Source organism: Electrona antarctica, assembly GCF_951216825.1.
Source record: "Electrona antarctica genome assembly, chromosome: 12".
In the NCBI taxonomy this organism is placed as follows: Eukaryota; Metazoa; Chordata; class Actinopteri; order Myctophiformes; family Myctophidae; genus Electrona; species Electrona antarctica.
In genome coordinates this window covers 20,524,486-20,551,790 of record NC_136793.1, presented here as the reverse complement: position 1 = coordinate 20,551,790, position 27,305 = coordinate 20,524,486, and the positions used below count along the sequence as shown (strand labels likewise).

The following is a 27,305-nucleotide window of genomic DNA, read 5'->3' as shown; positions in this document are numbered from 1 at the left end:
ACATACACATCTGTTCAGACAGAGGAAAATAGCTTTTGAATGTTAGCTAGATCTTTCTTTCTGTCTATTTTTCCCAAGGAGAATGATGGGGGATTTGTATTGTGAAAGGCCTGAGTGGAGAGGGGCAGGGCACTTTGACATGCTCTTTGTGTACAGAGGAATCACACATTAATTGTGGTACAGGGCGGCTGCCATTTCTGTCAATGGTGCTTTCGTCTGTGATGCTATAGGTAAAGAACCTTAGACCTGAATTGAAGAACTGAACACTTAGCTCATGCATTGTGCTCGCAAAGTAAGTGCTGAATATATGTGTCAAAGTTTGAGGGGTGATGTGTTTTAGGGCAGCGGCTCATCCCGTCAGTCAAAGACACATCTGTCATTACCTGAGTAAACGGTTAAGCTCTCAGAGCTGTCAAGTAACGCTGGTATGACCTGACAACATACTGCACTGTACATCTTCAAGTTCTGACGCATTGTAGCCTGCACAATGAATGATTGTTACTATTGATAATCTTCACTGTGGTACAACTTGCTATTACTACAGTATGTTGCAGTTGCATATCATATAAGAAAGATGACATGCAGATGTCAAAATTATAATAATAAGGAGATGCTAAATAGCCTTGAGTAAAGAGCTATTTCAATAGTGATAACTGTCTTTTGCTTGCATTGTATACAAATTTATTTTTAGTTTTGCCCTTTTCTCCCCAATTTAGTAATTACAAATCATTTCATTACATTATATGTGTTGTCAGTCACTGCTGTTGTATCCTACTGACTCACCTGCCAGTGAGGAGCCCCCACCGGGAGGACGTAGAGCCTTCATCCTACTCCTGCCGCCCAACACTTCCTGCTGACAGGTGCTGGCCCAGCTAATATGAATAGTTAAGTTGAATATATACAGTGATATCAACTTCCCCGCCCTGCTTCCCTCCCCCGAACACAGGCCAATTGTGTCTGCATAGACGCACGTAAGCCGGATGCACCAAGGTAGGTTTGAACCCACAGGCATTTTACCATGCGCCACCCGAGTGCCTAGTGTAGTAGTATTCTTGTAGCACATACTGTTGATACAGAGGAGATATTGCACAGGTCTACTACTATCTAATAGATTCATGTTTCCCAAACACAGGGTCATTCACAAACCATTGTGAAACAACTATGAAACATTTCAAAGATTTCTTTTCAGGCAAACATGTCCACCGTAAGATGAACCTAAATAGGTTTGAATGGGGTTTCTAGGTGTAAGTATGTAGGACTAGCAGCATGCCAAAGTTTGTGCTATTGCCATTGAGAATGCATTGGGCGTTTAAGTTAAAAACGGGGGGGACATATTTTGTCATAATTCCAAAGCCCCCCCAGGTACATTATATAACTATTTTCAGCAATGGTACACTTATTTTTTCAGTGGGTAGATCTTGTTGACCTGGTCATTTTGAAAGTAGATCTCACGTCATAAATGTGTGGGCACCCCTGCTGTACACTATTAGCCTGGGTTCCAGCCTGATTCGCTGCGTTCTGCGGATCTGAAAATGTCACTGATTAGCGCAGTGACATTTTCAGATCTGCGGAATCAGGCTGGAACCCAGGCTAGTAGTAGTAGCGGCCTAGTAGTAGCGGCCTTCAGTCTCGAAAGACAAGCGCACTTGGATTGGATCAGGTGGTGCTGAGGGAACAGTACGTTGTGTGTCTGAGCAGCCCAACACGTGAGTGACAGTCTCTTTGGCAGTGATGGCATTTGAATGCGCTGCAGTCGCCTGCTGACGCTGATTGAGGTGCCTTTCGCCTAGCACTCCTTTCTGCTGCTGCTTTGTTCAGCTCCGCTTCGCTCTTCTGGATTCCAGTCCAGACCTCATGCCTCCAGCAGGCACGATCACTTGCACTATCCTCCCAGTTGTCTACTCCTATGCCCATGGATTTCATGTCACGCTTGCAGACGTCTTTGAACCGCAGGTGGGGGCGGCCCACTGGCCTGGTGCCAGTGGCAAGCTGTCCATAGAGCAGGTCCTTGGGGATCCTCCTGTCTGCCATGCGGCATCTGAGGACTTCCTCGCTTGTGACACGATCTTGCCATTTGATGTTAAGAATGCGTCTGAGGTTTTGCATGTGAAATGCGTTGAGGCGTCGTTCTTGTCTTGAGTATGTGATCCAAGACTCACTCCCATACATGCATTGTAGACAGCCATTTTGGTGTGGGTCGATTTACTGTTGGTCCATACTCTCTCGTTTAGCCTAGCAAAAGTTGTTGCAGCTCACTATGGCTAAATGACATCATACAGTATGAGAAGTACTGCCACGGTAATTGTAGCACAGCACTGGGCTGTCCTGTACCAATTTAAACATGAAATCACAGAAAAAAATGAAACACAGGCCAGGCACTCTTTGTGCCTTTTGAATATGGCTGGACAAATTGACATTATACCTTTCCTCACACTCCCTCGCACATTAACACCCCAACCCACTCCCTGGGTAGTCTGTGGATGTGGTGTATAAGATGAAGTGGCCCTAACAGCTCACAGATGCTCACCATGCGCTGATGGTGGGCAGGTATTCAGGGCTGACATCATCCACCCGGGGCCAGAACGCTTCACTGTGACAAGCTCAAAACACATGGTGGCTTAACACTTCCAGCTTCTCCTGTGCTACAAGTTGAAAGACTTGGAAACAAAGTTGGGTACGTGGAGCCAAACTTTCCCCTACTCTTGTGTTTTATCCACCTCCACTGTTGGGCGTTGATGGGGACACATCTCAATTATGGAAACAATTGTTTCAGTAACAGTGGCTTTAACGTGTGTGTGTGTGTGTGTGTGTGTGTGTGTGTGTGTGTGTGTGTGTGTGTGTGTGTGTGTGTGTGTGTGTGTGTGTGTGTGTGTGTGTGTGTGTGTGTGTGTGTGTGTGTGTGTGTGTGTGTGTGTGTGTGTGTGTGTGTGTGTGTGTGTGTGTGTGTGTGAGAGCAAGAGAGAGAGAGAGAGAGAGAGAAAGTGAGTGATTGAGTGAGTATGCACACATGTTAGTTTTTGAGTGGTGTAAACCACTCCTACAACTGGCTTTGTTAGTTTACGTGTTCGTACCAAAAAATGAGCATGGTTGCTATGGTCACCCAGTTCACACGGGTGTGATTTCATTACATCAGACATTACGTCAAACCACAGTTGATCAGTCTATATAAGACCTTACACCACTCAGTTCACACGGGTGTGATTTTTTGTCTTTTGTTTTGTTTATAATACAGCAGCAGTGTGACAAGTGTTTTCTGTACTGTAAAAAAGTTGTAGGTCAATTGCTGGTTCAGAAGACTATAAACAATTCCTTTTATACAAAAGTGTGTTTATATTCTACATCTGTGCTTATGTGTCTTCTGTCAGGAGACATGGTGGGATTATCCGTGATCATCATTCTACTGCCTAGGCCTGGCTGAGGCCACCAGATGTCAGGCAGGTTGTAATATTGAACAGAGTGCTTTAACAAAGACTGGCAGAACACCTGCAACAAAGGCAACTACAAAGAGGTCGTCTCCGACAGCATTTCCTCTCCCCTCGGCCTCCTACATGACCCCGGCACCATCTTGGAAAAAGATTTGAGAGCCGCTGCTCTTGATCAGACGCTGGTCCCCAGAGAGTGGTCAAAAGCGGCTCTCGCAAATTGAGCGCTGGCGGGGCAGAAATGTAGGGTGGAGTGATAGAGGGCACATCGCACCTGCCAGTAAATCTTACACAAGTTTTCCTGTCATGAGAAGCACATGAATAGAGAAATGACAAAACACTATTGGTCGGAGGGCCCAGGGATGTTGAGGAAATACTTTAATGCCGTAATATGCCGTAAAAAATGGATGTTGATCTGTCCTGCCCTATTCAGGCTACTGCCAAAATAGAGGACGGACCTTTCCAGAAATAGAACAATACACCAACAGATGGACTTTCCTGTAAGAGAATGCTGTATTCCACTTGCACAGTCCCACACAATCTGGGTCTGTGCCAACTGCCAAGGCAGACGGAAGATATTCCAGCAGTGTGTGTCTCTTCTTAACACCATATTCCTGACCTGTAATGCTTAATTATTCTCTCTCGTATGATGCAATATAGCAAGCTGGTAACAATATGCTGGTATGGTGTTGCATTTATTGTGCTGGCCCGACACAATAAAGGCAACACCAGACCAGCATATTATACTAGCTCTTAACACCAACAGCCAGCAGTGCTAACGTACGTTAGACTGGGATGGCCAGACTAGTATCACTGCTGAGGGCTTTTTTTTGCACTGGCAGATTCGTCTGGTTTCCAGGCTAGTGTTATTAACTTATTGATTCATGAATTGGATTGAGATGGGGAAGGCTAACACTGTACCTGCAGATGGTGGCATTTTGTTAACCTGGAAAAGCTTCTGCTATCGAGATGAAAGTGATCACTCAGAAACGTTCTGGAGAGGCAGGCTGGACATAAAGCCTTCCAGGAAAATGAAAATCACACCTGTACAACCCCAACTGTTCTGCAATCTTCTGATTCTGGTCCAACTTTCTCTCTATCCATGGCTTCAACTGTTGCAACCTTGGTGGTGATACGGCTTTATGTGTTGGTTGCTGCTCCCACCTTACCTTATTGGAACAATCAAGTACCTTATGCCTCTGCAGGAGGACAGATGCTGTTCTGGCTGCTTTTACTTCAATCTCTCAACTCACCTCTTTAAATGTGAAGAATGCAGTTTAACCTGCCTACTTCTGTTGTTCTAGTAATAATGATAATCTAATAATGTCCCATTGTTCATAAAATATAATAATAATAATAATAATAATAATAATAATAATAATAATAATAATAATAATAATAATAATAATAATAATAATAATAATTCATAATAATAATGCACTTCATTTATATCACACTTTCATAGTGCTTTTCAAAGTTCCAAAAGAGGTTCCATACTTATTTTTTCCTTTATTGTTCTTGTTAAGGCAACAACAATAGATTGTTTTACTGTTTTAGTTACAATAAATGTCAGTAATATATCAATCTGACAGTAATTATACATACACAGTGAAATAAATAACATATGATGACAAAACATAATAAACAGATAAAACACAAACTATACTACAAAATACTTGATACGTACAAATAAATCTATTCATCTTTTTGCATGAACGTGTTGTATCACCTCTTTCTTTCTGCTATGCACACATAACCACTTGATAATCTGACTCACAAATATGTAATAAATGTTCCACATCCACAGTATAAGCATTGGTTATTCAAATAGGACTATCAGATAACACACACTGTTGAAATGTAAACAGCTCAGCACCAAATGTGGCTCATGTAAAACTAATTCTAATTCTAACGCACCTGGACATACTTTGTGGACAGAGTGTGTGTGTTGCACACACCTGGACAGTGTGTGTGTGCGTGCGTGCGTGCGTGCGCGCGCGCGTGCACGTTTGAGTGATGCAGACATACCGGTATACAAGTGTGTTTGAGTGTCATTACTACTGTTTGATCTATGGGGCATGTGTATCACATTTGATGTAATTCCTAATTCTGGACAAGGAAAATAGCCTAATGCTCTCATAGAGATTTAAGAGGTGAAATCAGTTATTATATACATGTATGTATCAAAATTGCTAAATGATTGGTTTCCAAAGTTTGCCGCAGGGGCCTATATCAAAAATAAATTCATACCCGTGTGAAGTGAGGGGCGCTCTCTTATCATCATACATCATCATCATCTCATTCCGGCCAATGACAATTTGCGTCCTCACCTTCGTCTTCAATGTTGTTGTTTACACAATGTTTGTGTTTAGACAACATTAAAAACTTTGTCAATCATTGTCAATATGGCATTCAATGTTCATTTTCAACACTCAAAACTGTCCATTCATTGTCAATGGCATTCAATGTTTGTGTTAGGACAATGTTTGTGTTTACACAAACCCTCAAAGCTGGACAAAAAACATGAATCATATATTGAGGGGCATCTACACAATGTATACAACTACACAAGGGGGTGTGGCATAGCTGAATGGTGAAAGAGCCTGCCTGGGGACTGCAGTCCCCGGTTGTGATCTGATCAGGTCTGGCCAGCAATGTGTCAAATACCACTGATCGAAGTGTCCTTGAGCAAGACACCTAGGGGTTAGGTGTCTTGTAGGTGCTCCGCGCCCCTGGTGGGCAGCAATCAGCTGGGTTGAGCTGTAGCCAAATATCCCCCACGGGAGCAAGTAGGTCAATATTATTATAATTATTATTACAAGAGGGCCATTTATGGAATTATTTACATCCTCAAATGGGTTTACCATTGTGGGGTGAGGCCCATTCTTTTAAAAAGCCATGGAGTTTGACTAAAACGTCATGCCAATATTTGTTCCACTCGGACCTTTGGCAAAGGGTTTCAAGGTGAATGGAAGCCACAGCCACAGCCTTTTTACTGTCAAATGACTGTGGGTGAGCCCTTTCCTGGCTTTGAGAATTTGAAGGGGATGGTGGTTTTAACCACTTCGCTAATTAGGATTGATTATTTGGGTATATTTACATTCAGGAACCTTGCAAACCTCCTATTCAAGATGTATTCGAAAGAACAGAATTGTTGAAGAGGGGAAGTCAAGATCAACGTTTATCTATGAGGTATTCAAATGACTCTGGGGACTGGGTGCGTGTGCTAAGGTCATCATAGTGTCAGTGTCGTTCCTCACAGCAAATGGTGTGTCAAACATCTGAATCAGAATTATTTTATTTGGCATATGTTTGCACATTTAGTAACATTTAGCAACAGTTTGTCTTTGATGTTGGTGCATTACAGTGACTAAAGTTTTTCTTTTTTTTTACATGAGAGTAAGAAAATGCACAGAAAAATATATATAGCTTGATATAGGCTATATACGAGTAGGCTATATGTAATTATACAGTGTTGCAGACAGACAGACAGACCAGACAGACACAAACGCACACGTTTGTTCACCATGATCTAGGACTAACATAAGCTATAACATTGATTACACTTAATGTAGCCTTCAATGCTGCTATATTCCCAATATTCCCATTATTTTGCCCAAGTTGATTATAATACAACATTATATCACATGCAGTTGAATTGCCTCAGTGTTTTACAATAAGGTTTATTTGTATGTTCGGATGTTCCACTAATGTAGTCCCAAATGTAGACAATCTATGAAGTGTAGACAATCTATGAAGTGTAGGCTAGCTATTGTCAGATATACTGTGGGCTATATGAATATTTGAGACCAGCTGGAGCAAATGACCGGTGAAAACAGCTTTGTCTTGCATGATGAAAACAAAACAAAGGTTTTGATATCAGAACAATGCAAATATGCCTTCACTAAACTTGTGTAGAATTTGCATGTATTGCCTCTCACACTCCACATTGCTATCATCGGCCTTAACTATGTTAGTGCTATGTAAACTGAGCTTTACACTCAATCACTTTGGACGTGACATGTTTGTTTTGAGCTCAGATGTCTAAACTAATTCTTTCATAGCAGGTGCGACAGTTCTATAAATCCCTCACACGTCAGAGTCCAAGATAATATTTAGCCATTGCTGCCACCTTGTGTTCAAAGTTAAATGTTGAGGACTGCATAGGCCTACATGTAAAATCAATGTAATGATAATGTGGTTTTATTAGGCATATATATAGTGGGTTCATAAATACCTAAAAGTCACAATCCAGTGAATCCACATGCCTATAGGCTAATGACCTCATAAATAGTGATAAGTTATTATGATTCTACAAATTATCTTAGTATTCTGTTTGTATCTATCTATCTATCTATCTATCTATCTATCTATCTATCTATCTATCTATCTATCTATCTGTCTGTCTGTCTGTCTATCTATCCTAATCTTATTATAATAATAATATTATCACATTTCTTTGTTTAGCTATGGTTTTAAATAGGCTAATAATTATTTCCTTTCATTGTCAATGGCGTTTTTAATGTTTGTTTAACTAAAAACAAACATTAAACCTGGAGGAGGGCCCTCATGATGTTTCACTTAAGCCACGCCCAATAAAGGGAGAAGGATGACTGACGCGTTGCTCAGCCAATCATTTGACAGCTGGGTGGAATTTCCTGTGATCTTGACAAATCAGTCATGACAACAACAGAGACGGAGAAAAAAAGTAACTTCAACATGTCAGCAAAACACGCAGGGGGAGGGAACTTGAGGACAGGACAGCAGGGATAAACTGAAGAAAACGCATTAATTATACCTAACGAGCTGCATGCGATTTCAGCCCTACCGAAAGGTAAATGGGGTTCCAGTGTTTCGCTTTTGATAAACGTCTGCTGTTAGACAACGCAACGTTGCTGTCCAAACTTTTGACGTGGACGGACGGTTCCCTGCTAGCTGCACCAAAAGCTAAATAAACCAGATTCCATACTTCGTCACACGACGGTGTCGCGCGTCGCAAATAGCAGACCTACAAGCTCGCAACTCGTAGCGGACGTGACGCGGAGTGAGTTTGTAGGTCTGCTGTTTTCGGAGCGCGATACCGTCTCGCGACGCAGCATAGATTATGCTAAACGGCAGCAGCTAGCTGTGTTAGCCGAGGTCGCTAGAGCATTTTATGGACCCGAAACGATAGTGTCTGTCTTCCACAGTGTCTCATTCATAGTGACACGCGTTTTGTTGCATGCCATTAAAATATTTCTCTGTGTCAAATTGACGTCTGAATTGCCACCTCAAGGCAGTGCCCTGACTTTGTGTGTAAACTTTCGTTTCCCCACAGTCAGTGAGGCTAGCTGTCAGACATGGCCACCACCAGTTTTGGGTGAAGCCATGAGATCCAATCAGAACTGCCCCCCAAAAATGATAACGCTCTCACTCAGTCAGCTGTGTTACATACAGAATAGCTATTGTTATGAGTTATTTGATACTTGGGTGAGATACAATGTGATAAAAATGTTCATGTTTTTAATAAATAGATTATAAATAACATCCCGCCGTTGTTTACTAACGGAAACGGATAGCTGTTGAGAGATTTAACCAACAACAAACATGATTTGCTATTGCTAGCCTAGCCCTAGAATGGCTGTGCTATTACATATGTATTACATACATATATATGGAATGCATGTAATATTCTCCAAGTTTATTTAGATTTAGCCTTTTATCAAAGGCTAATCAAAGGATTACTGTAATCCTGTCATTGCACGACAGGATTACAGTATAATGAGTATATCATGTAAAACTAAATATTCAATAATCTATTGCTTAAAACAACTTCACATTTGGTTGGTACTATATAACTGTATGAACCTGCTACAAGTCAACACGTCATAGCAGAAAAGATCAAGACAGCCAGGCTTTATTTGTTAAACAAGTGGCCATGGAATCCTGCAGACAAAAAGTTATTGTTATTTGATAGAGGATGAACTTTAAAATTACAATATTCAAGATTGTTACTCAAATGGTTGGAGTTGCATGCGCTTAATATTGTGTTGTTTTAGATAAGACCAATCCTAGATAAATCATATGTTTCTTGCCTGCTGTCAACCACTAACCACTAACACTATTGAAGCCAGAATATTATATACTAGTGTTTTCTCAAGGGGAGTATAAATTAAGCTTCAGTGTTAACCTCCAAACTTGAGACTTTAGTTATAACAGAGTAATAGAAGTTATAGAAGGGTAACCTACAAAGTCGGAATCCCCACCCCTTTTCCCCCTCACTGTATACTGTATGTTTTTTTCCCTTTTTACCTCCTCTATGATGATTTCCTGTGTTTGGCTATATTGAAATGTACTGTAATTCTCCAAACTGTTAATAATACATTCTTCAATCAATCAAATCAATCAATCAATACTAAAGACAGCCGTGGGATTTTCCACATATTTTTCCACATACAGATTTACATAGGTTAATTTTAATCAGATTGAGCCCTACATGTACAGTAACCATGTTAGGATTAGGATTGTGACAACCCATCCTTTTTTCCTCCCAATAATCCAGTAGATTGGATGTCCACCCCTACAGACTCAGGTGGTATGTCCCATCCGGGTCCTTCCCCTGGGCCAGGTCTGTCTCCGGGGCCCATCTTGGGTCCCAGTCCCGGTCCTGACCCCTCACCAGGCTCCGTGCACAGTATGATGGGCTCCAACTCAGGGCCCGGCACCCCCAGCGCACCTCATGGCATGCAGGGCCAAGGACAAAGCGAGTACTCTCAGGACGGCATGTACCCAATGCACAAGGTATGCAAATCCCACACACCCAGATATATCGGTCTGCCCAATATATCAACCATTATTTTACTTTATTGATGATGTTAATTATGCAGCCAATGTTTCAATTTTTTAAAACCCCTTTCAACCTGGGGTCCCTATTATTGTATGCAAATCAAATGTTTTCACACATTTTATATATATATATATATATATATATATATATATATATATATATATTTAACCTTTATTCCTTGGGTAAATCCCTGTGTCGTACATATTGGTAGCTATATTAGCCCAAACCCAATGTTGCTGTTAAATAGTCTATAAATCTAACACATTTCACTTGAATAATGTTGATAAAACCGCATCGGAATCAACGGTGCAGAGCAAAGCTTTTGGACCTTGTGCGCTCTCTGTGTGTGTGTGCGTGTGTGCGTGCCCATGCGGAGAGAGACAGTTATTTAATGAAAATCAAGATTGAACGTCCTGTCTCGCTATAGCGCACGTAGGCTATACGCTATCACAAACATTTCGCGGCTCGCCCTGTGTAGCCTGGCTATTCCTGTGTGTGTGGCGTGCACACACAGAGAGAGAGAGAGAGAGAGAGAGACGTCCTGTGTCGGTCTCGCGCTTGTATCACGGCATCCTGCACGTGCGTGAGATGTCAAAATTAATTGGAACAAAAAACAAATTATTTAGCCTATATATATCGGGTCTGGATCGCATCTTGGTGAACTCTTGCAAGTTGCAGTGTGTGATGCCTAGTCGGCTATCAATCGTTTAGTGTGAAAGCCACACAGATATAATGACTCGCCGACTTTAAAACTCCTATAGTCTGTAGGGGCCATTACCAAGATCAATGTGAAATTCGACACATCATCACCTGGAGCCCTGATAAGGCACATGCATTGCTTGTATTGATAGTATTGGTATTTGTCATTGTTTGACATTTTATTTTGTTCTGGTGGAAGGTGAAAAACATGTCTTTATCCTGAACAAACATGGATCATGGATCATCTTTTAATTTTTAATTTCTCGTTTGTTTTCAGCCGATGGAAGGGATGAATGACAAGACTATGGGTGAGGCCATGCACTTTGGTCACATGAAAGGTGTGGGGATGAGGGCTCTCCACAGTGGGATGGGCCCCCCACAGAGTCCCATGGACCAGCACAGCCAAGGTACAGTACACCATAGCAATCTCAATCAATTCAATTAAAAAAAAGTGTAATTAAAATAGTACATTAACACATTTCACAATTTATAGTCAGACCTATATTATTACAAATCTAAAGTCCAATGTACCAACACCATTTAAAATATATATATTTTTTATAATAATTTTAATAATTATTGACTATTTTGTGGTGTTGATGCTTAAAATCCAAAAATCCCACCCACTGCAGGTTATATGTCCCCACACCCGTCCCCAATGGCTGCCCATGAGCATGCCTCCAGCCCCATGTCTGGAGGTGGGGGTGGACCAACGCCACCCCAGATGACCGCCAGTCAGTCAGGCCCCATGATGCCCATGGATCCCCAAGGACCCAATATGGGGCAGCAGGGCCGTGGCCCGTCTGCCTTCAGCCCCGTCCAGCTACAACAGCTCAGAGCGCAGATCTTGGCCTATAAGATTCTTGGCCGTGGGCAGCCCCTGCCTGAAAATCTCCAGTTGGCTGTACAGGGCAAACGCAGCCTGCCCACCATGCAGCAGCAGCAACAGCAGCAGCAGCAGGCAGCTAATGCCAATGCTAGTCCTTTCAACAGACCACCAGGTATGTGTAATGTTCCATTTTGTTACTGTTATACTTTTATTACCCAGAATCAATTACATTTTATGGTCATGCAGTTGTTTGATACTGCTTTCTTAAAAAAACCAAAAAAAAAACCCTAATGTGATCACGGGTGGAGTCGAATGTGTGGTAAAGTATGGGCAGGCTTCTTTAGGCAGTGTTACCCTTTAACACCAGCTCAGTGGCCTTGTGGTTAGAGTGTCCGCCCTGTGACTGGGAGGTCGGGGTTCAATCCCCGGCCGGGTCATACCAAAGACTCTAAAAAATGGGACCCAGTGCCTCCCTGCTTGACACTCAGCATCAAGGGTTGGATTGGGGGTAAGTCCCTGCGACATACTAGCGTCATGTCCAGGGGGTGTACTTGTACATTAAGCTGCCTCACGCTACAGAAACAGGAGATAGGCTCCTGCCCTATGGGCCTCATGGCTCGGCAAGGCTACTTACTTACCCTTTAACACTAGCACGTCGAATCGGTCTTTCTGACCGATTTTGAGATTTTTAAGTGGTTTTTCTTTGCCCATGAAGTCCTGAGAAAGTTCCCCTTGCATGACTTTTTCTAAATGTTCGATTCAAATCATCTCTGTTTTTTTTCTCCATCTGAAACGTTTTGTAAATATGATTTTAGGCATACTTATACCTAGTAGGTCTGGTCTTTTTCGCCAAAATGACCGCCGTCCCCCTTTCTCCCCCGCAAGCAGTGAGGTTCACACCTCCCTCCCGGCTGGAGACGGCCATTGTTCAAGCTAATGGGTCATTTGCATTCCAAATAAAATACTATATGGTGTGTTGGTGTGACTGTAGGCTACAAATGTAGGCTACTCACAACATGTAGACTAAATGTTGTTTTAGGTTATATTCAATTATTCATATATGCGGTTTGCAGTAATAACGATGTCTGACTTTATTTCTCCCGAAACGGAAAAAATATATGGTGTGTTGACTGACTGGCGTATTGTTTCCACCAAGCGCATAGCTCAATAGATATAAATAAATGTTGACTATACACACCATCTGTATAGCATAAATATGTAAGGTGGCGACGATAAAGATAAATCAATTCGGAGGGCACGCTAAAACCGACATTATAGCCTGCTGTGGATGTTCCACAGCCTATTCTGTTTTTCCTGATTTTATTTCACACCTGCATGCTTTATATTGTGATGTAACAGTAAGAAACAATAAACATTGTTGAATTAACACAAATTATTTATACTGATTGATTCAATACAGTTGATTAGACAGACAAGCAATATTTATAGGCTTCAAAACATTTCATGATGTACATGATGGTAATATTCGTTCAAAAATATATTTAGGCCTATATTCTTATGCTACAAAAAGTTTGTTCATACTGTAGATTCTGTACATTTATAAGTAGCCTATACAACAGAATTCCAAAGCAATATTTTGTAGAGGGGGGGTTTCCCCGCAAGGTGACTTGCAGTATACATGCAGAGTAGCCTTTCAATTCACATTGAAATAGTAATCAGACTTTATTTCAGGCTGTTTCCAAGCCTTCTAAACTTACAGAAACTATGCATAGCCTGCGGTACAAAATAAACATTTGATTGATTCAATACAGTTGATTAGACAGACAAGCAATATTTATGAAATTATTACTATATTTACCCAGGGTATCTGGGCTAAGCTCAAGAACTTGTTTCCAGCCAGGCCCTGCTCATAGAACATTTCATCGTAGTGGTTCAATGCCTTGTTCAAGGGCACTTCAGCGGTGGTAATTTTAACGTGTCGGACCGCTGATTCGAACTGGCGACCTTCCGGTATCAAGACCGCTCCGCAATCCGTTCGGCCACCGCTGCCACACCTATATAGTGCTGGATCACAGAAACGAGACGGTAAGATGCGCTGATATGAAATGAATATGCGCGACATAGGAACGTATGGCATGGTGTGGTATGGTACAGAAACTATGCACAATGTAGGATGTAGCACTAGCATTTATTCATATTATACACAAGTCATTTAATTGAAAACAGCCTTTGACTAAGAAAGGAAAGAGCTCGTCACAATGCTATAAACGTGTATATATTATTCCAACGTTTCGGCAAACAGGTTGCCTTCTGCAGGGTATATTGAAAACGGCCTGGAGAAAAAAAAGAAAAAAAACATGATCCGGATTAGAATGAGCTGGCGATATTTATATGCCAGAATAGGCTGTGGAACATCCACAGCAGGCTATAATGTCGGTTTTAGCGTGCCCTCTGAATTGATTTATTTTTATCGTCGCCACCTTACATATTTATGCTATAAAGATGGCGTGTATAGTCAACATTTATTTATATCTATTGAGCTATGCGCTTGGTGGAAACAATACACCAGTCAGTCAACACACCATATTTCACCATATATTTTTTCCGTTTCAGGAGAAATAAAGTCAGACATTGTTATTTCTGCAAACCGCATATATGAATATAACCTAAAACAACATTTAGTCTACAAGCCGTCAACGGGTGCAGGGAGAGGTGTGAAGATCATTAGACGAGTGGGGGAGAGAGTGGCCAATCAAAACAAAAAACACGGTCATCTTGACTGGCAGCTATAGTCATAGTAGTAGGTGAGAAGAGTTCAGACTAGTTTTAATGCCAAATGGCCCTCCGATTCCATTTAGGACAGGAGACGTGCCTTGTGTTGAGCTGTGTACCACACAATACACAAAGTTTGCATAGGAGTAAGAAAGAAGACATAATGCAAGCCCTTGTATTGTGTCATCAGGTATGACAATGGCGCCTATGGGCAGTCCACAGTCAAGCCCCTGCCCTACCCCAGCCATGCAAGGACATTGTCAGAGCACAGGACCTAAATCTTGGCCTGAAGGTGAGCATAAAGAAGGGGGTGGTTGAACCTGGCTGGGGCCATGGGACAGAAAATATTCAAATCATGTTGTTCTCTGTATTCCCATGGCAATAGGCCGGCGTTAACCTATCTCCGCTAGGTGGGGGCGGTATTGAGTTCACAACAGTGAAGCAAATTTCTTTCATCTGGCGGAGTCAGGTTAGGCCGGCATAGCTCCAATGTAGATCTCGGACTTCATGACCAGCCTGTGACGTCATCTATATGACAGTTGTTTATGACAGCCGACGCAACAAGGCAGAGGGGGGGAGAAATGTCTCGCGTTCAGTCCATGCCTTATGTCGCTTCTTTCCGTTGGGAAATGATCCCAAGGCGACGGACCGCCAGCCGCGGTCGCCGACGCACTGGACGCAGTCGGAGAACAATACCCCTGGCGACCTTTGGCAGCAGAGAGCAAGACACTTTTCCTCCTCTGCTCCTAGCCCCCTCTTTCCGAAAGAGGATGCCACTTGAGTTGTAAACGTAAATACGGAATGGCATGGATAGCTCCAGTGGCGTTTCCAGGAATTCAATTTTGGACAGGCAAGATGTATTAATTGTCGGACAGTAGGATTTGCATTCCAATGGGTGACTGAGGGTCGCACTCTACTCTATACGCGCAACAGTCAGCCCGCTGCACAATAATAGTTCTCAGTTCTTGTTTTTGTCCTCAGTGTATGGATTTTGGCCAGGCAGAAATGGATTTGGACAGGCGGACGCCTGTCCTCGTCTTATTGTAGATACGCCACTGGATAGATCACAGAGAAACAGGACAACATGACATCATCGTTCGAAGCACAGCTTTGCAAACTTGTCGTGATTATCCATGGCTTTATGAATGCACAAGCCCGGACCACAAAATCCAGAACAGTTGGAGATTGCTCAGTACGAAAATGCTGTATGAAAGACATGCAATAATATTCTGCTACATTGTAGTCTTATCACTATAGCCATGGTTCACATGACGCTCGTACTTATGACAGTCATGTACAGGGCTTATCACTAGAAAAACGATCCAACGTTCATCTGAGTAAATTGAGTACGGCTGGTGATTGTATAGTGGGAAATTCGACTGCAGCAAGCGTCAGATAAATTGTGGTTGTTTATAAGTTGTATGTAAAGGCAACGTAATGTATGTGCGTGCATTGTGTATAGTCTACCACCCAACGTACGTGAACAAATACCTTGTCCCGGCGTGAGGGTTAAGGGTGACATTGATATTGTATGTCTTCAGTCATGAACTGGATATTCCCCAAAACACTAAGTACCTTATTTTGAAGTCAATTTTGGACACCTATCTTTTTTATGCAATTAGTTGCAGTCTCTGTCATTTGAAAATTGCAGTAGTTCATATTGCGATTTTAATTATTTCTCGATTAAGCCCTGATAATGACAATACTAGGTAAACTAGTATCTGTCATTCTGTCTAAACATTAACAACATGCTATCTAAATAATATAATACAGGTAGCTCTTGTTTTGTTCTTTAAAGTGAACTTTGGTACCTTGAAAACTTAAAAGCACTATATAAATGTCATGTGTTATTATTATTTGTGGGCACACTGGGCAAGCAAAAATAAATGACAAGATGTGATTCATGGAAGTGAGGAGTGCTATAGGGGGTAAGGCAGAGACTGAGTTTTAGGCAGGGAGGTGAGTTTTCACAATATGGTGGAAAATTGGAAGTGAATCTGGAGTCCTGACCTGACCTTATAAATTGGTGCGCCATACCATGTGAACATGGTTGTGAGTTAATTCAATTATGATAAATAAATAAGTGATGACTACCCCCCGTCGGACACAGCTGTTGGAGTTGGAGTCAGTCAATACAAACAGTCAGAACTTGACCTGTCGACCATCCCAGCACTACTTTCAAATGTTGTAATTATTTACAACTAACAAACATATGAAAACATTTCACCACACAGGGCAGGGCGGTGAAGCTCCAAGCACACCTCAGAAGCACCTGACTCCAGCCACAAGTGGACGCCCGTCACCGGCACCACCCCAGGCTCCTGCTGCGCCACCTGGGCCCATGCAAGGCAGCTCGGTGACCCAGCAGCCTCCCGGGCAGCAGGCGTCTCCCATGCTCCAGCTCCAACAGAAACAGAACCGTGTCACTCCGGTCCAGAAGCCCCAGGGTCTGGACCCGGTAGGGATCCTACAGGAGAGAGAGTACCGGTAACTATGTGCCACTCACTCACACAACCCTCACACGAGTATGGGATGTGAACACTTATCCCAATTTTGGGCATTGTGTTGATTGTAAAGAACACGCTTACAAATTCGATGTGAAGTTATTTTAAGTCTCAGAAGTTTGCTGAGTTTGGACACTACACTATTGCAGACTAGATTACTCGGGTTACATGTTCTGATAATTCTATTGAATGTTGTCATGAAATGACAATGACAATAATTCATGTAGCATACTGGACATACATCAGACTAATGTCTCAGTGTCAAAAAGTCAGCTTGTAGTGACAGTGTGCACAAGCATGGATGTATTAACGCGTTTGAGGCTGGTTTGCAAAAGAATAGAATACAAAAACCGAAGGAACTGACAGTGATGTCACCATCATGTGAAAGTGTTTAGTCTGTGCTCATCTACAAGCTCACAACGTGTTGCATCGTGTTTTAAAATAGCCAAAAGATAAAATAACGCTTAAATGTTGAAACTGTTCCTTATTTTGCTACCCCACCAAAGACCCCTGGGGGTCCCCAGAACCACTGCTGTAGTGTCCTGATCCCCCAACCTCCTCCTTCCCTCTTGCCTCCAGTCCGTACTGTTGAAAAAATGCAATTCAGGTCCGTTTCACTAAGACTAGATGGTTTCAGTGGTTAAGTTGTCTATTGGTTTTCTAAATATTTAACCAATGAATTGTACAGTATTCACGAGAGCTTGTGATTAAAATAACTACATTGGATCCATTGGAAAATAGGTTAGGTTAAAGAACACCTCATACCTAATAATTATACCTAATACCTTTCTAAAACCCCAAACACCCCATTTCTTGCTTGATTGTGAGCATTGGATTTTCAACTAATGGTTTGAGACTAGGTACTGGGTATTCTAGAGAAGAATATTAATAAAGCTCTGTATAAAGAAACTCATCCCAACTTTTCATTTCCACCCTGGCATTATTTATGCAAAAACAGAAAGTCTGCATCAAATCATTAAAAACAAACAATCTGTTGTTGATTCAATGCCTAAAGGCAGAATATTGTGAACTGTTGTTCAAGGCCTTTTCAAGCTTGACGGTTTGTTATTAATATATTCTGTGTATATTTAATTAGCCTTACAATGGAACAGTGAACCAATTATCAGGATAATTTTGAAGCAATTATCAAATGAAAAATGGGGCTTCGGTGAACACTGAAAATGTGTCTCTTCTGTAATTATTTGTGTATAGTGACAGCATCAGTGTCGTATAGTATAGATAGAATCCTTATGTGCTACCCACATTTCTAAGTGCCTCTTTGTTGGACTGGTCAAATATTTAGTCAATATTTTGGCCATCACTCAATCTACTGTCTCTCAAGCTACTATGCGGGTGACCGGAAACAGATGGTAATTATATGTTTAGCGGTCTGCCCAGCCCCTCCAAACTGGCATGCTACACTGTTTGCCAAGCCCCACTTCTTCATTGATGATTTGATGCATTCGACCCCAGTGGATAGGTTGTTCAGGAGGTTCAATTGCCAGCGTGGTAGGTCCTCAACTGTGACGGCACCCCCTGGGTCCAGAATATAGTGATGGATTCCTAGAATATAGAACGGAACATCTCTTGTGCTGCCTTATTGTAGGGATGGCTTGAGTCTGCTTGGAAGCGCTGCTGTCGTTGAGGTGTCATGAAGGATGTGCCAGTCATGTTTCTAGTTTTTCCTTGCCAGGGCGAGGGTAGCAGCTTCCCTTCGATGGCCCTTAGGGGACACCATTGCTCAGTCTTCTCTTCTGAGCCTGTGAGCCAGATGTGCTGGCCATCGCTGGTCTAGAGCAGGGGTTCTCAACGTTTTTGGCTGGGGACCCCCGACAATTCTTTGGCCATGTCTCGCGAACCCCCGTCCGCCCCCCTCCCTACCACCAATACCAATTGACCGCTACAATAACCTTAATAGAGAAAATACATCATTAAATACTGAAACCTGATATAATCATTAAGGAAAATGTATGCATGTACTATGTGTACTATGTAAACTCTAACTTTCAATTTTCCAGCCATTCAGTTGCAGGGGTTCTCAACCTGGGGCTCGCTACCCCTCAGGGTGTCGTCAAATTATTTGGGGGGGTACCCAGATTATTTGTTTTATTTTTGTTTTTTTTGCAACTGAATGGCTGGAAAATGGAAATTAAGAGTTTACATAATACACATAGTACAACTTTCCTATCTGGATATATTTAAGATGTATCTTCTCTATTATTAAGGTTATTGTAGTGGTCAATTTGTATTGGGGGTGGGGAGGGGGGGCGGGCGGGGGTCGCGAGACATGACCAAAGCATTTCCGGGGGTCCCCAGCCAAAAAACGTTGAGAACCCTTGGTATAGGGCATAGCAATGTTTCCAGTGGTTTTCTGGTTCCATTGACCAAAATTTGACCCCATACATTATTCCCATAGAGATTTCCAAAAATATCTATATTAATTATTTTAACTCTTTGAGAGTTTCAAGGATTTCTATATAGTTTGTGGACTTCTCTATGGCAGAATGGCGTTTTTGAATGATTTATTGAAAATTCTCTGTTGTGAATGTGTGACAACGAAAGACCTTCAGAGAAAGCTTGGCTTGTCTGCTTCCAGGAAAAAAATGAACTGAGTTGATAAAATGTTTAGTTTTTGTGTTGGAAGCCATTTAAAAGAGCCTGCATTTACACTGGGTAGTGTTTCTAGGACAACAAAAAAAGTTATGCCCGGTTGAAGTTTTATTTTCTAAATAACTTTTTTTCTGCTGGGCGTACATAGCCATGCAATATCTCATTTTAAAGGGTGAGTTGTCTAGTTCAATTAAAATAAAATAAAAAGTTTCTCACATGTACCACTGTAGATATTTTGCCATCTATAAATAGCATGGTCAGTCATGATCAATCTGACCTATCCAGCTAAAAGTCCCCCTAGCTCTGAAATGGAACATCATATAAACTCAATTCTTTTTTGGGGTAAAATTAGACATTCTAACGCACATTTTGATATATACCATGTTTACATAGTCTTACCAGTACCTTGTCTATTCATGCATGTATCTCAAAAACCTGTTGTGAAGAAACAGTTTTGATAAAAAACACATCCAAGGACATTGTTTTGATATGACTTTGTGCCCATGATATGTATCAAAATATAGACTTGAATGTATACTGTATTATAACAAAAAATTGGGTTCTTACCATCTACCGTTACAGAGTAAATCACAGTTGAAACTCGCTTAGTCAAACCATAAACCTCAGAATAGTGAACAAAATAGCCATGACAGGTCTAACTCATTGTAAAAGCGTCTTTTATTTTTTATGACTACTAACATAATACAATTATAATAAATATTACAGAAAATAAATAGGCCTACATACAAAACAGTTGTCCCCAAACTCCCCAGTGTCCCCAAACCACTGCATTCCAGTTGTTCTTGACGGTGTGTGTGTGTGTAGGCTAAATTTAAAAAAAAAAACAACTGAAATGAATGAATGCATCCGGTTCAGTGTCGGAGAACTCCATCGCAGTCTTGACTCTTCGTCTTCATCATCATCATCATCATCATCATCCTCCTCCTCATCTGATGCCAGTTCTAAATATATAAAAATAAACATTTAGCTGTAGTCAGCCCGGCCAATAGCCAGTTGGGGGGGGGGGGACGGACGTAGGCTATCTGACATCATCGTCATCATCATCATCACACGGAGACACACTAAACAATGTACAATCATGATTGTATACAATATACAATGAATGCGATTATCATGCAAGCTCAGACGTCAATGAAACGTCATACAGATCTTATATAATACGCTACTGTTAGCTTCACTCCCCGTCCCCCCTCCGATCCTTGTAGCAAGGTCATTATAACCACGCGTTGCTTCAGTAAACGATGCATGTTTGTTCTCCGTCTTTGTAGACAGTAAATAAAAGGAGCGAACATTACTCTAAAGATCAGATCGCCTATAAGGCACGCTACAATATAAAATACTTGTACTGCCATGCGTGCATGCCTGCTACGATACATTTGTACTGCACCGACCAACCGATCGACACCACCCTCCAGCCATTAGCCAGCACCAATGCACCGACCGACACCAACCCCCCCATTAGCCAGCACCTTTGGTGCTGGCTAATGGCTGGGGGCCATCGTGGTGAGTCATTCTGGCGTCATGATCTGACTAGTAGTAGTAATTATCCAAGCATCTATTTGTAGCGATCATCTTATGATTTCTGATCACTATAGAAGGGCATTTTCTACAATAAGATTACCTCAAAACATTCCGGGTTGATCGTCTTCTTCAATGGTTTCCCGGTATAGCTCATCGGACGACGATGGGGAGACAATGAAAAAAGGAGGGAGGGAGCAGCGAGTCTCGCTGTAAGCACTGGACCAGGGCTACTCCGCCTGGAGAAGGCGACTGGGACGCGTATGGATCAATACTACTACCACAAAACTCGCTCAAATAAATAGTACTGCTTTCAACTTTTTCTGCTAGAAAATCGCTCGGGCGAGACGGCAAAACAGGCAAAACAATGAAAACTATGAAGACTCCCTCTGCCCCCACTGTTTACAGGGGGTGGGACCAGCTTCCAATGGCAACACGTACACGTGTGTCACGTGACACGGGTTTTCTGGGTAATGTAGTTGGAATATAAGCTCAGGAATTTAAACAGCGCTTCGGAGCATATTAATATGTTTAGATTAATCAAAAAAGAGAAAGACGCCAATTGGCGTCATTGCTCATTTACGGAATTCTGATGAAGACGCCAATTGGCGTCTTTGCTCTTCTAAGGGTTAAGCCTAGCCTCAAGCCATTCAGTATCCTGGTGAATTATGACCAGACCATAACACATTATATGGGGAATCCTTTTTTTAAACGTTTGTACACTGAGGATTTGTCTGTGTACTATTATATGACTGCAATACTGTAGTCCTTTTTTCCTGATCACTTTATATTCACAATAAGCTACTTCTGTAGCTTTTACACTTACACTGTGTTGTCTCCTCAGACTGCAGGCTCGGATTGCCCATCGAATCCAGGAGCTGGAAATCCTGCCTGGCTCTTTGCCCCATGACCTGAGGTCCAAAGCTACGGTGGAGCTCAAGGCTCTGCGTCTGCTCAACTTCCAGAGACAGGTAGAGCACACAGCAGTCACACGCCTTTCATGTTTCACAGCAGTTTCACCAGCTTGTAGATCCACTATTTCCACAAATTTTGAAACAAAAACAAAAATCGCACTTCTCGATTATTCAATAATCAAAAAAGCAATCCATAGAAGAATCCCAAAGACAATAATCACTAGCCAAAGACAGCAGTCATGTATGTCTTTCAGGTTTCACACAATTTTCTCATCGGAAGCGGCAGTGATTCAGGAGGTACACAACTATTATATTATATATATATTATATACGACTATCTGGGAATCGGAAGGTCCCGCAGGTGGCGAGGTCTCCCTGAGAAAGACACTGAACACCTAATTGTTCCTTGTGTGCTCAGTTGGAACAGCACACTGCTCTTAATAGGATGGGTCAACTACAGAGAGGAAAGTTACCCTGGAGGATCACAAATACCCTTTATGAGGATACCCCCTACACTCCCTACAGTAAATCCTCAATGTAGCTGCTTGTCTTCCTGATATCCTCCCTGGAGTGGATTCTGCACCATATGTCTTAGATTGAACAAAATGAAGTACTAACTATATTAGGGCTGCAACTATCGATTATTTCTTAGCAATTATTCTATTTTTTTTCCCGATTTATTGAGAAGAGTGTTTAAAGGTATATTCAGTGATTTTACTTAATTCAAATATCACTTATTTTTTCTTTTTTTCTGGATAATCCTCCCTACTATAGAGTGTGCTGACCATATAAGGAGTTCCTCCCTGTCCCCAGTGAGCCCCTGGGGTCAAAAAACCCTAGTTTCAGTTTTGGTGGCGGGTGGCAAAGCCTTCATCCAATCAGGATGAGAGGGGCCTTCCTCCAATCATGATCGACTGGGGGCGGGCCTTAGTGCACATGCTGTTGGCCTGTTGCACTTCCCCCCACTGTAGAGCGTGCATGTGCACATTTTGTTACCGGGCGGACTGGGTGGTTTTCCAAATCACCCAAATCACTGAATGCTCCTTTAAAAAAAATGGACAAAGAATTGACATGAAAACAATGATACATTCATTAAATCTAATCATCTAATTCTAATTAACCACTTAAGCCCTATTTTAAACTTTGCTGATCTACATACAATCTTACAACGTGTTGTGAGAAATGTAGAAAATGTTTGTCACCTATAATGAGGCAATCTGAATACAGTTGCAACTCGGGTGCGTTTCACTGAGAGTAGAGGGTTTAACTTGAGCTCCATTCACTTCCAAGGACGAGACGAGTTGGGATTAAGGGGGGGGGGGGGGGGGTACGTTTCATATGTCAGTGAACATATTGGGGCAGCGGTGGCCGAACGGTTTGCGGAGCGGTCTTGTTATCGAAAGGTCGCCGGTTCGAATCCCCGGACCGGCATGTTAAAATTACCACCGCTGAAGTGCCCTTGAGCAAGGCATTGAACCCCTACCATGAAATGTTCTATGAGCAGGGTCTGGCTGTAAACAAGCATCTCGAGCTTAGTCCATTCACCCTGGGTAAACAAAGAACTTTGCTTTGCTTTGATATGAAATATGTAAAAACAGCGGAGTCGCAGACCCACAGGAAACGGAACGCGGTCGCAAAATCATATCCTATAATCTATGTCAAAAACAGCAAAAAAACTAAGTCTAATCAATTTTTTTAATATTGATTGATTAAATTGATAATGTTGTATTAACTATTGCAGCCCTAAACTGCATTGGGGGAGTTGTGTTGAGTCCCAGTTAAATTGTTTAGATGGCTAGAAGTTAAATAGAGAATGGTAGTTTATTTGACATTAACTCTTAGCCTGCCGCCATTAATTAATCCCTCGATTGCGTATTGCCATGGTTTAATCACGCGTGACACTTACTTTGAAGAGCCAAATATCCGTATCGCATTTTACTATGAAACCATTCCGTGTGTGTTGACGAAGCTGTGTGCTCGTTCTCTCGGTCGGTGGTGGAAAAAGTGGACCGCGAGTATCACAGCGCCTGCTACAGGCCGTTGAAAACGCTTGTCTGGGACAAAGCGTCCTCTGCAATGTCGCTTCTGTGAGATAAAGCCGTCTGAAACCAGAGCCGGCAATGTAAGTGGATGCGCGCGCATTTTCAAAATGGCCGCGCCCATTGTGTCAGAAGCATAACAAAGCTAACTGACGGTAGATTTCGATACGATCGTATTAAAACATGCATTAATGAATACATCGCTGTTAAAACGGCTTTTCCGTTTGTGGCAGGCTACAAGATTCTACGTTTTAAAATTCCTATGTTCCTGGCGGGTAAACGATTAAAGACGATGAAATTCTTGTTACTTTTGTTCTTAAGAAAATGACATACAAAGAAGCATCATGGGATTTATTAAACATATGGAGTCACTTGTGTGCCTCAGGTGTAACTGATGTTGAATAACAATTATTACTGAATTGCTGAATTCCTGTTCATGTTGATTTGAATAAGCAGACACCCTGTCAACACCAGAAAAGGAATGCAGATTTAAGGCTTGTATGCAAATAAGTCATGGCCTAAAGAAGCAACCGAAGCACAATTTTCGACAGGATTAGATAAAAAAAGCATGGCAAGGAATCACTAATGCTGTTAACGCAGACAGCAGAAAGACACTCCATTGATGTTGTAAAAAATAAATGGTTTGACTTAAAATGAGAATCCAAAAATATATAATGTGAAGCAGGCACAGTTTATTTAGCCACAGCCTGATGGCAGGACAATTATTGAAGACACTGCACTGTAGAAGTATTGTAGATGGAATGTATGTAATACATCTGAATCTCACAAAACATGAGTTGTGTCCAAGCACATCCAACATACTTTACACACTGCTCTATAACGAATGCTTGGTGTTAATAATAGGGTTATAAAACCAATCAATAGCCCATGCTGTAGGTTTACGAATGTTGTACTGAAACAGTTTGTTGTTAATATGAGGTTTGGCACTAATGTAATTGATTCTGCACAAAGAATAAGGCAATTCCAATTTCCAAGTACATGATAAGCTTGTCATTCAAAGTGTCATTAGTTGTCTTACTACAAGTAAGAAATAGGTATGTTTCCTGCTAGCTGCCATTTACACTGATACCGTGAAACCCAAACTGATGCACTGTATCGGTCGGGCTCTAGGAAATACACTGAGGTTAGTTTAAGTACAGATAATTCACCCTACCTACCTTCACCAAAATTACTGTATTCTACAAGCAATTGTCTGGGTTATAAACCATCTCTGTTCATTCCTAACTCCAGGTGCTCCTGGTTGGCTTAGGTGGAGGTGGTCGTGAGAAGTCGAAAATACACTGTTATGTCCTACCGTAATTCAGAGCAACATAAAATGGAATGGAAAATTGTTTTTTAGTTTGTACTTTTTTAAAAAATATAGTTTTAGTTAACCACTTTAAACCTGGCCCCTTGATTTTGGGCACGTCATTATTGGCCAAATTATAAGACATTGAAATGTTTCAACTCCAACACAATTTGATCTTGTAGATTGACTATTTTCTAATTCACTTTTTTACTTGTTTCTCTTCCCAGTTGAGGCAGGATGTGGTGGCGTGCATGAGGCGAGACACCACCCTGGAAACGGCCCTCAACTCCAAGGCCTACAAGCGAAGCAAGAGGCAAACGCTCAGGGAGGCACGCATGACAGAGAAGCTGGAGAAACAGCAGAAGATTGAGCAGGAGAGGAAGCGCAGGCAGAAACACCAGGTGAAATATTCAACAGCCACCTGCACACATACATACGTACACTAGATGGTAGCACTGGTATGCCTGGTACCCAAAACCCCAAAATATTCAAATGTCCCCCAATAAAGTTGATTCTGAGGTACGAGTCGAATCCATTACAATTATCATTATGTCTGAAATGAAATGGACAGACCCTGATCAGCTTTTTCTTTTCATATTAAAACAAATATCTGAAAGCTCTTAAGTTTTAAAATGAGACATATGTGTTTTTGTGTGTAATTGTTTTAAAATTCATAGTGTGTGTGTGTGTGTGTGTGTGTGTGTGTGTGTGTGTGTGTGTGTGTGTGTGTGTGTGTGTGTGTGTGTGTGTGTGTGTGTGTGTGTGTGTGTGTGTGTGTGTGTGTGTGTGTGTGTGTGTGTGTGTGTGTGTGTGTGTCTGTGTGTGTGTGTTTCAGGAGTATCTAAACAGTATTCTTCAGCATGCTAAGGACTTCAAGGAATACCACAGGTCTATTACGGGCAAAATGCAGAAACTCACCAAGGCCATTGCTACCTGGCACACCAACACCGAGCGAGAACAGAAGAAGGAAACCGAGAGGATTGAGAAGGAGAGAATGAGGAGACTCATGGTATGGGCCAAGACTTATCAGCCATTGATGAACAACTTTCTCAAGAAGTGTATTTACAATCATTGTTGTCATTAGCTTCACTATAATTTACCACATGAACCCTAGCATATCTATATTGGTCATGTCATAGGCGATTACCAGCTCAGTGGCCTTGTGGTTAGAGTGTCCGCCCTGAGACTGGGAGGTTGGGGTTCAATCCCCGGCCGGGTCATACCAAAGACTGTAAAAATGGGACCCAGTGAGTGCCTCCCTGCTTGACACTCAGCATCAAGGGTTGGATTGGGGGTAAGTCCCTGTGACATACTAGCGTCATGTCCAGGGGGTGTACTTGTACATCTCACGCTACAGAAACAGGAGATAGGCTCCTGCCCTATGGGCCTCATGGCTCGGCAAGGCTACTACTACTACTATGTCATAGGCAAGCATTTGGTGAATATTCTTGAAAATAGCTGCGACTTACGACGCATGTTTACGATGTGAATTGGCTATTTTTGGATAAGAGAATTGGTGTAGAGGGGAAGAAAAGGAGGGGGTCAAGTATAGGGGCACACCGGTCAACCAAGTATATATAAGTAAGTGTAAATATACATAATGGCAGTTGCTTTAAAGGCACATCCACAGCAAACTGTTTTATTACAGAGCAGTGTGGAAGTGTTGCTAACTTGTGCAAAAGTATCATTGTTGATGAAATATGCTGATGCCGACAAGCAATTTTCCCAACATTCTCTGATTAAAAGTGAAATTTCAAAGTGCTACACCAAGCAGTTTGCTTTTATCAGTGAAAGTATACGGCACAACAGACTTGAAAGTGACAGGCACATTGAAGCTTCTTAATGAGTCAGCTCTTCTGGGAGCTGAGAAAGTATTTGTCA

General features: G+C 41.9%; 1 protein-coding gene across 3 annotated transcripts in view; it reads left to right on the top strand.

The window, feature by feature from the left end:
* Nucleotides 1–8,128: 8,128 nt before the first annotated feature.
* The window catches only part of smarca2 (SWI/SNF related BAF chromatin remodeling complex subunit ATPase 2), a 64,504-nt gene continuing 45,327 nt past the window's right edge, over nucleotides 8,129–27,305 (top strand). The window contains exons 1-9 of one of the 3 annotated variants that reach the window (XM_079516790.1): nucleotides 8,129–8,256; nucleotides 9,964–10,202; nucleotides 11,225–11,354; nucleotides 11,580–11,948; nucleotides 14,700–14,801; nucleotides 16,744–16,996; nucleotides 22,007–22,133; nucleotides 25,652–25,825; nucleotides 26,260–26,433. In XM_079516790.1, coding sequence (XP_079372916.1) covers nucleotides 9,972–10,202; nucleotides 11,225–11,354; nucleotides 11,580–11,948; nucleotides 14,700–14,801; nucleotides 16,744–16,996; nucleotides 22,007–22,133; nucleotides 25,652–25,825; nucleotides 26,260–26,433 — 1,560 coding nt within the window. In that variant the 5' untranslated portion in view covers nucleotides 8,129–8,256; nucleotides 9,964–9,971. Of the gene's footprint in view, nucleotides 8,266–9,963; nucleotides 10,203–11,224; nucleotides 11,355–11,579; nucleotides 11,949–14,699; nucleotides 14,802–16,743; nucleotides 16,997–22,006; nucleotides 22,134–25,651; nucleotides 25,826–26,259; nucleotides 26,434–27,305 lie in introns of all 3 variants that reach the window. The other 2 variants (XM_079516791.1, XM_079516792.1) reach the window with 2 other exon arrangements.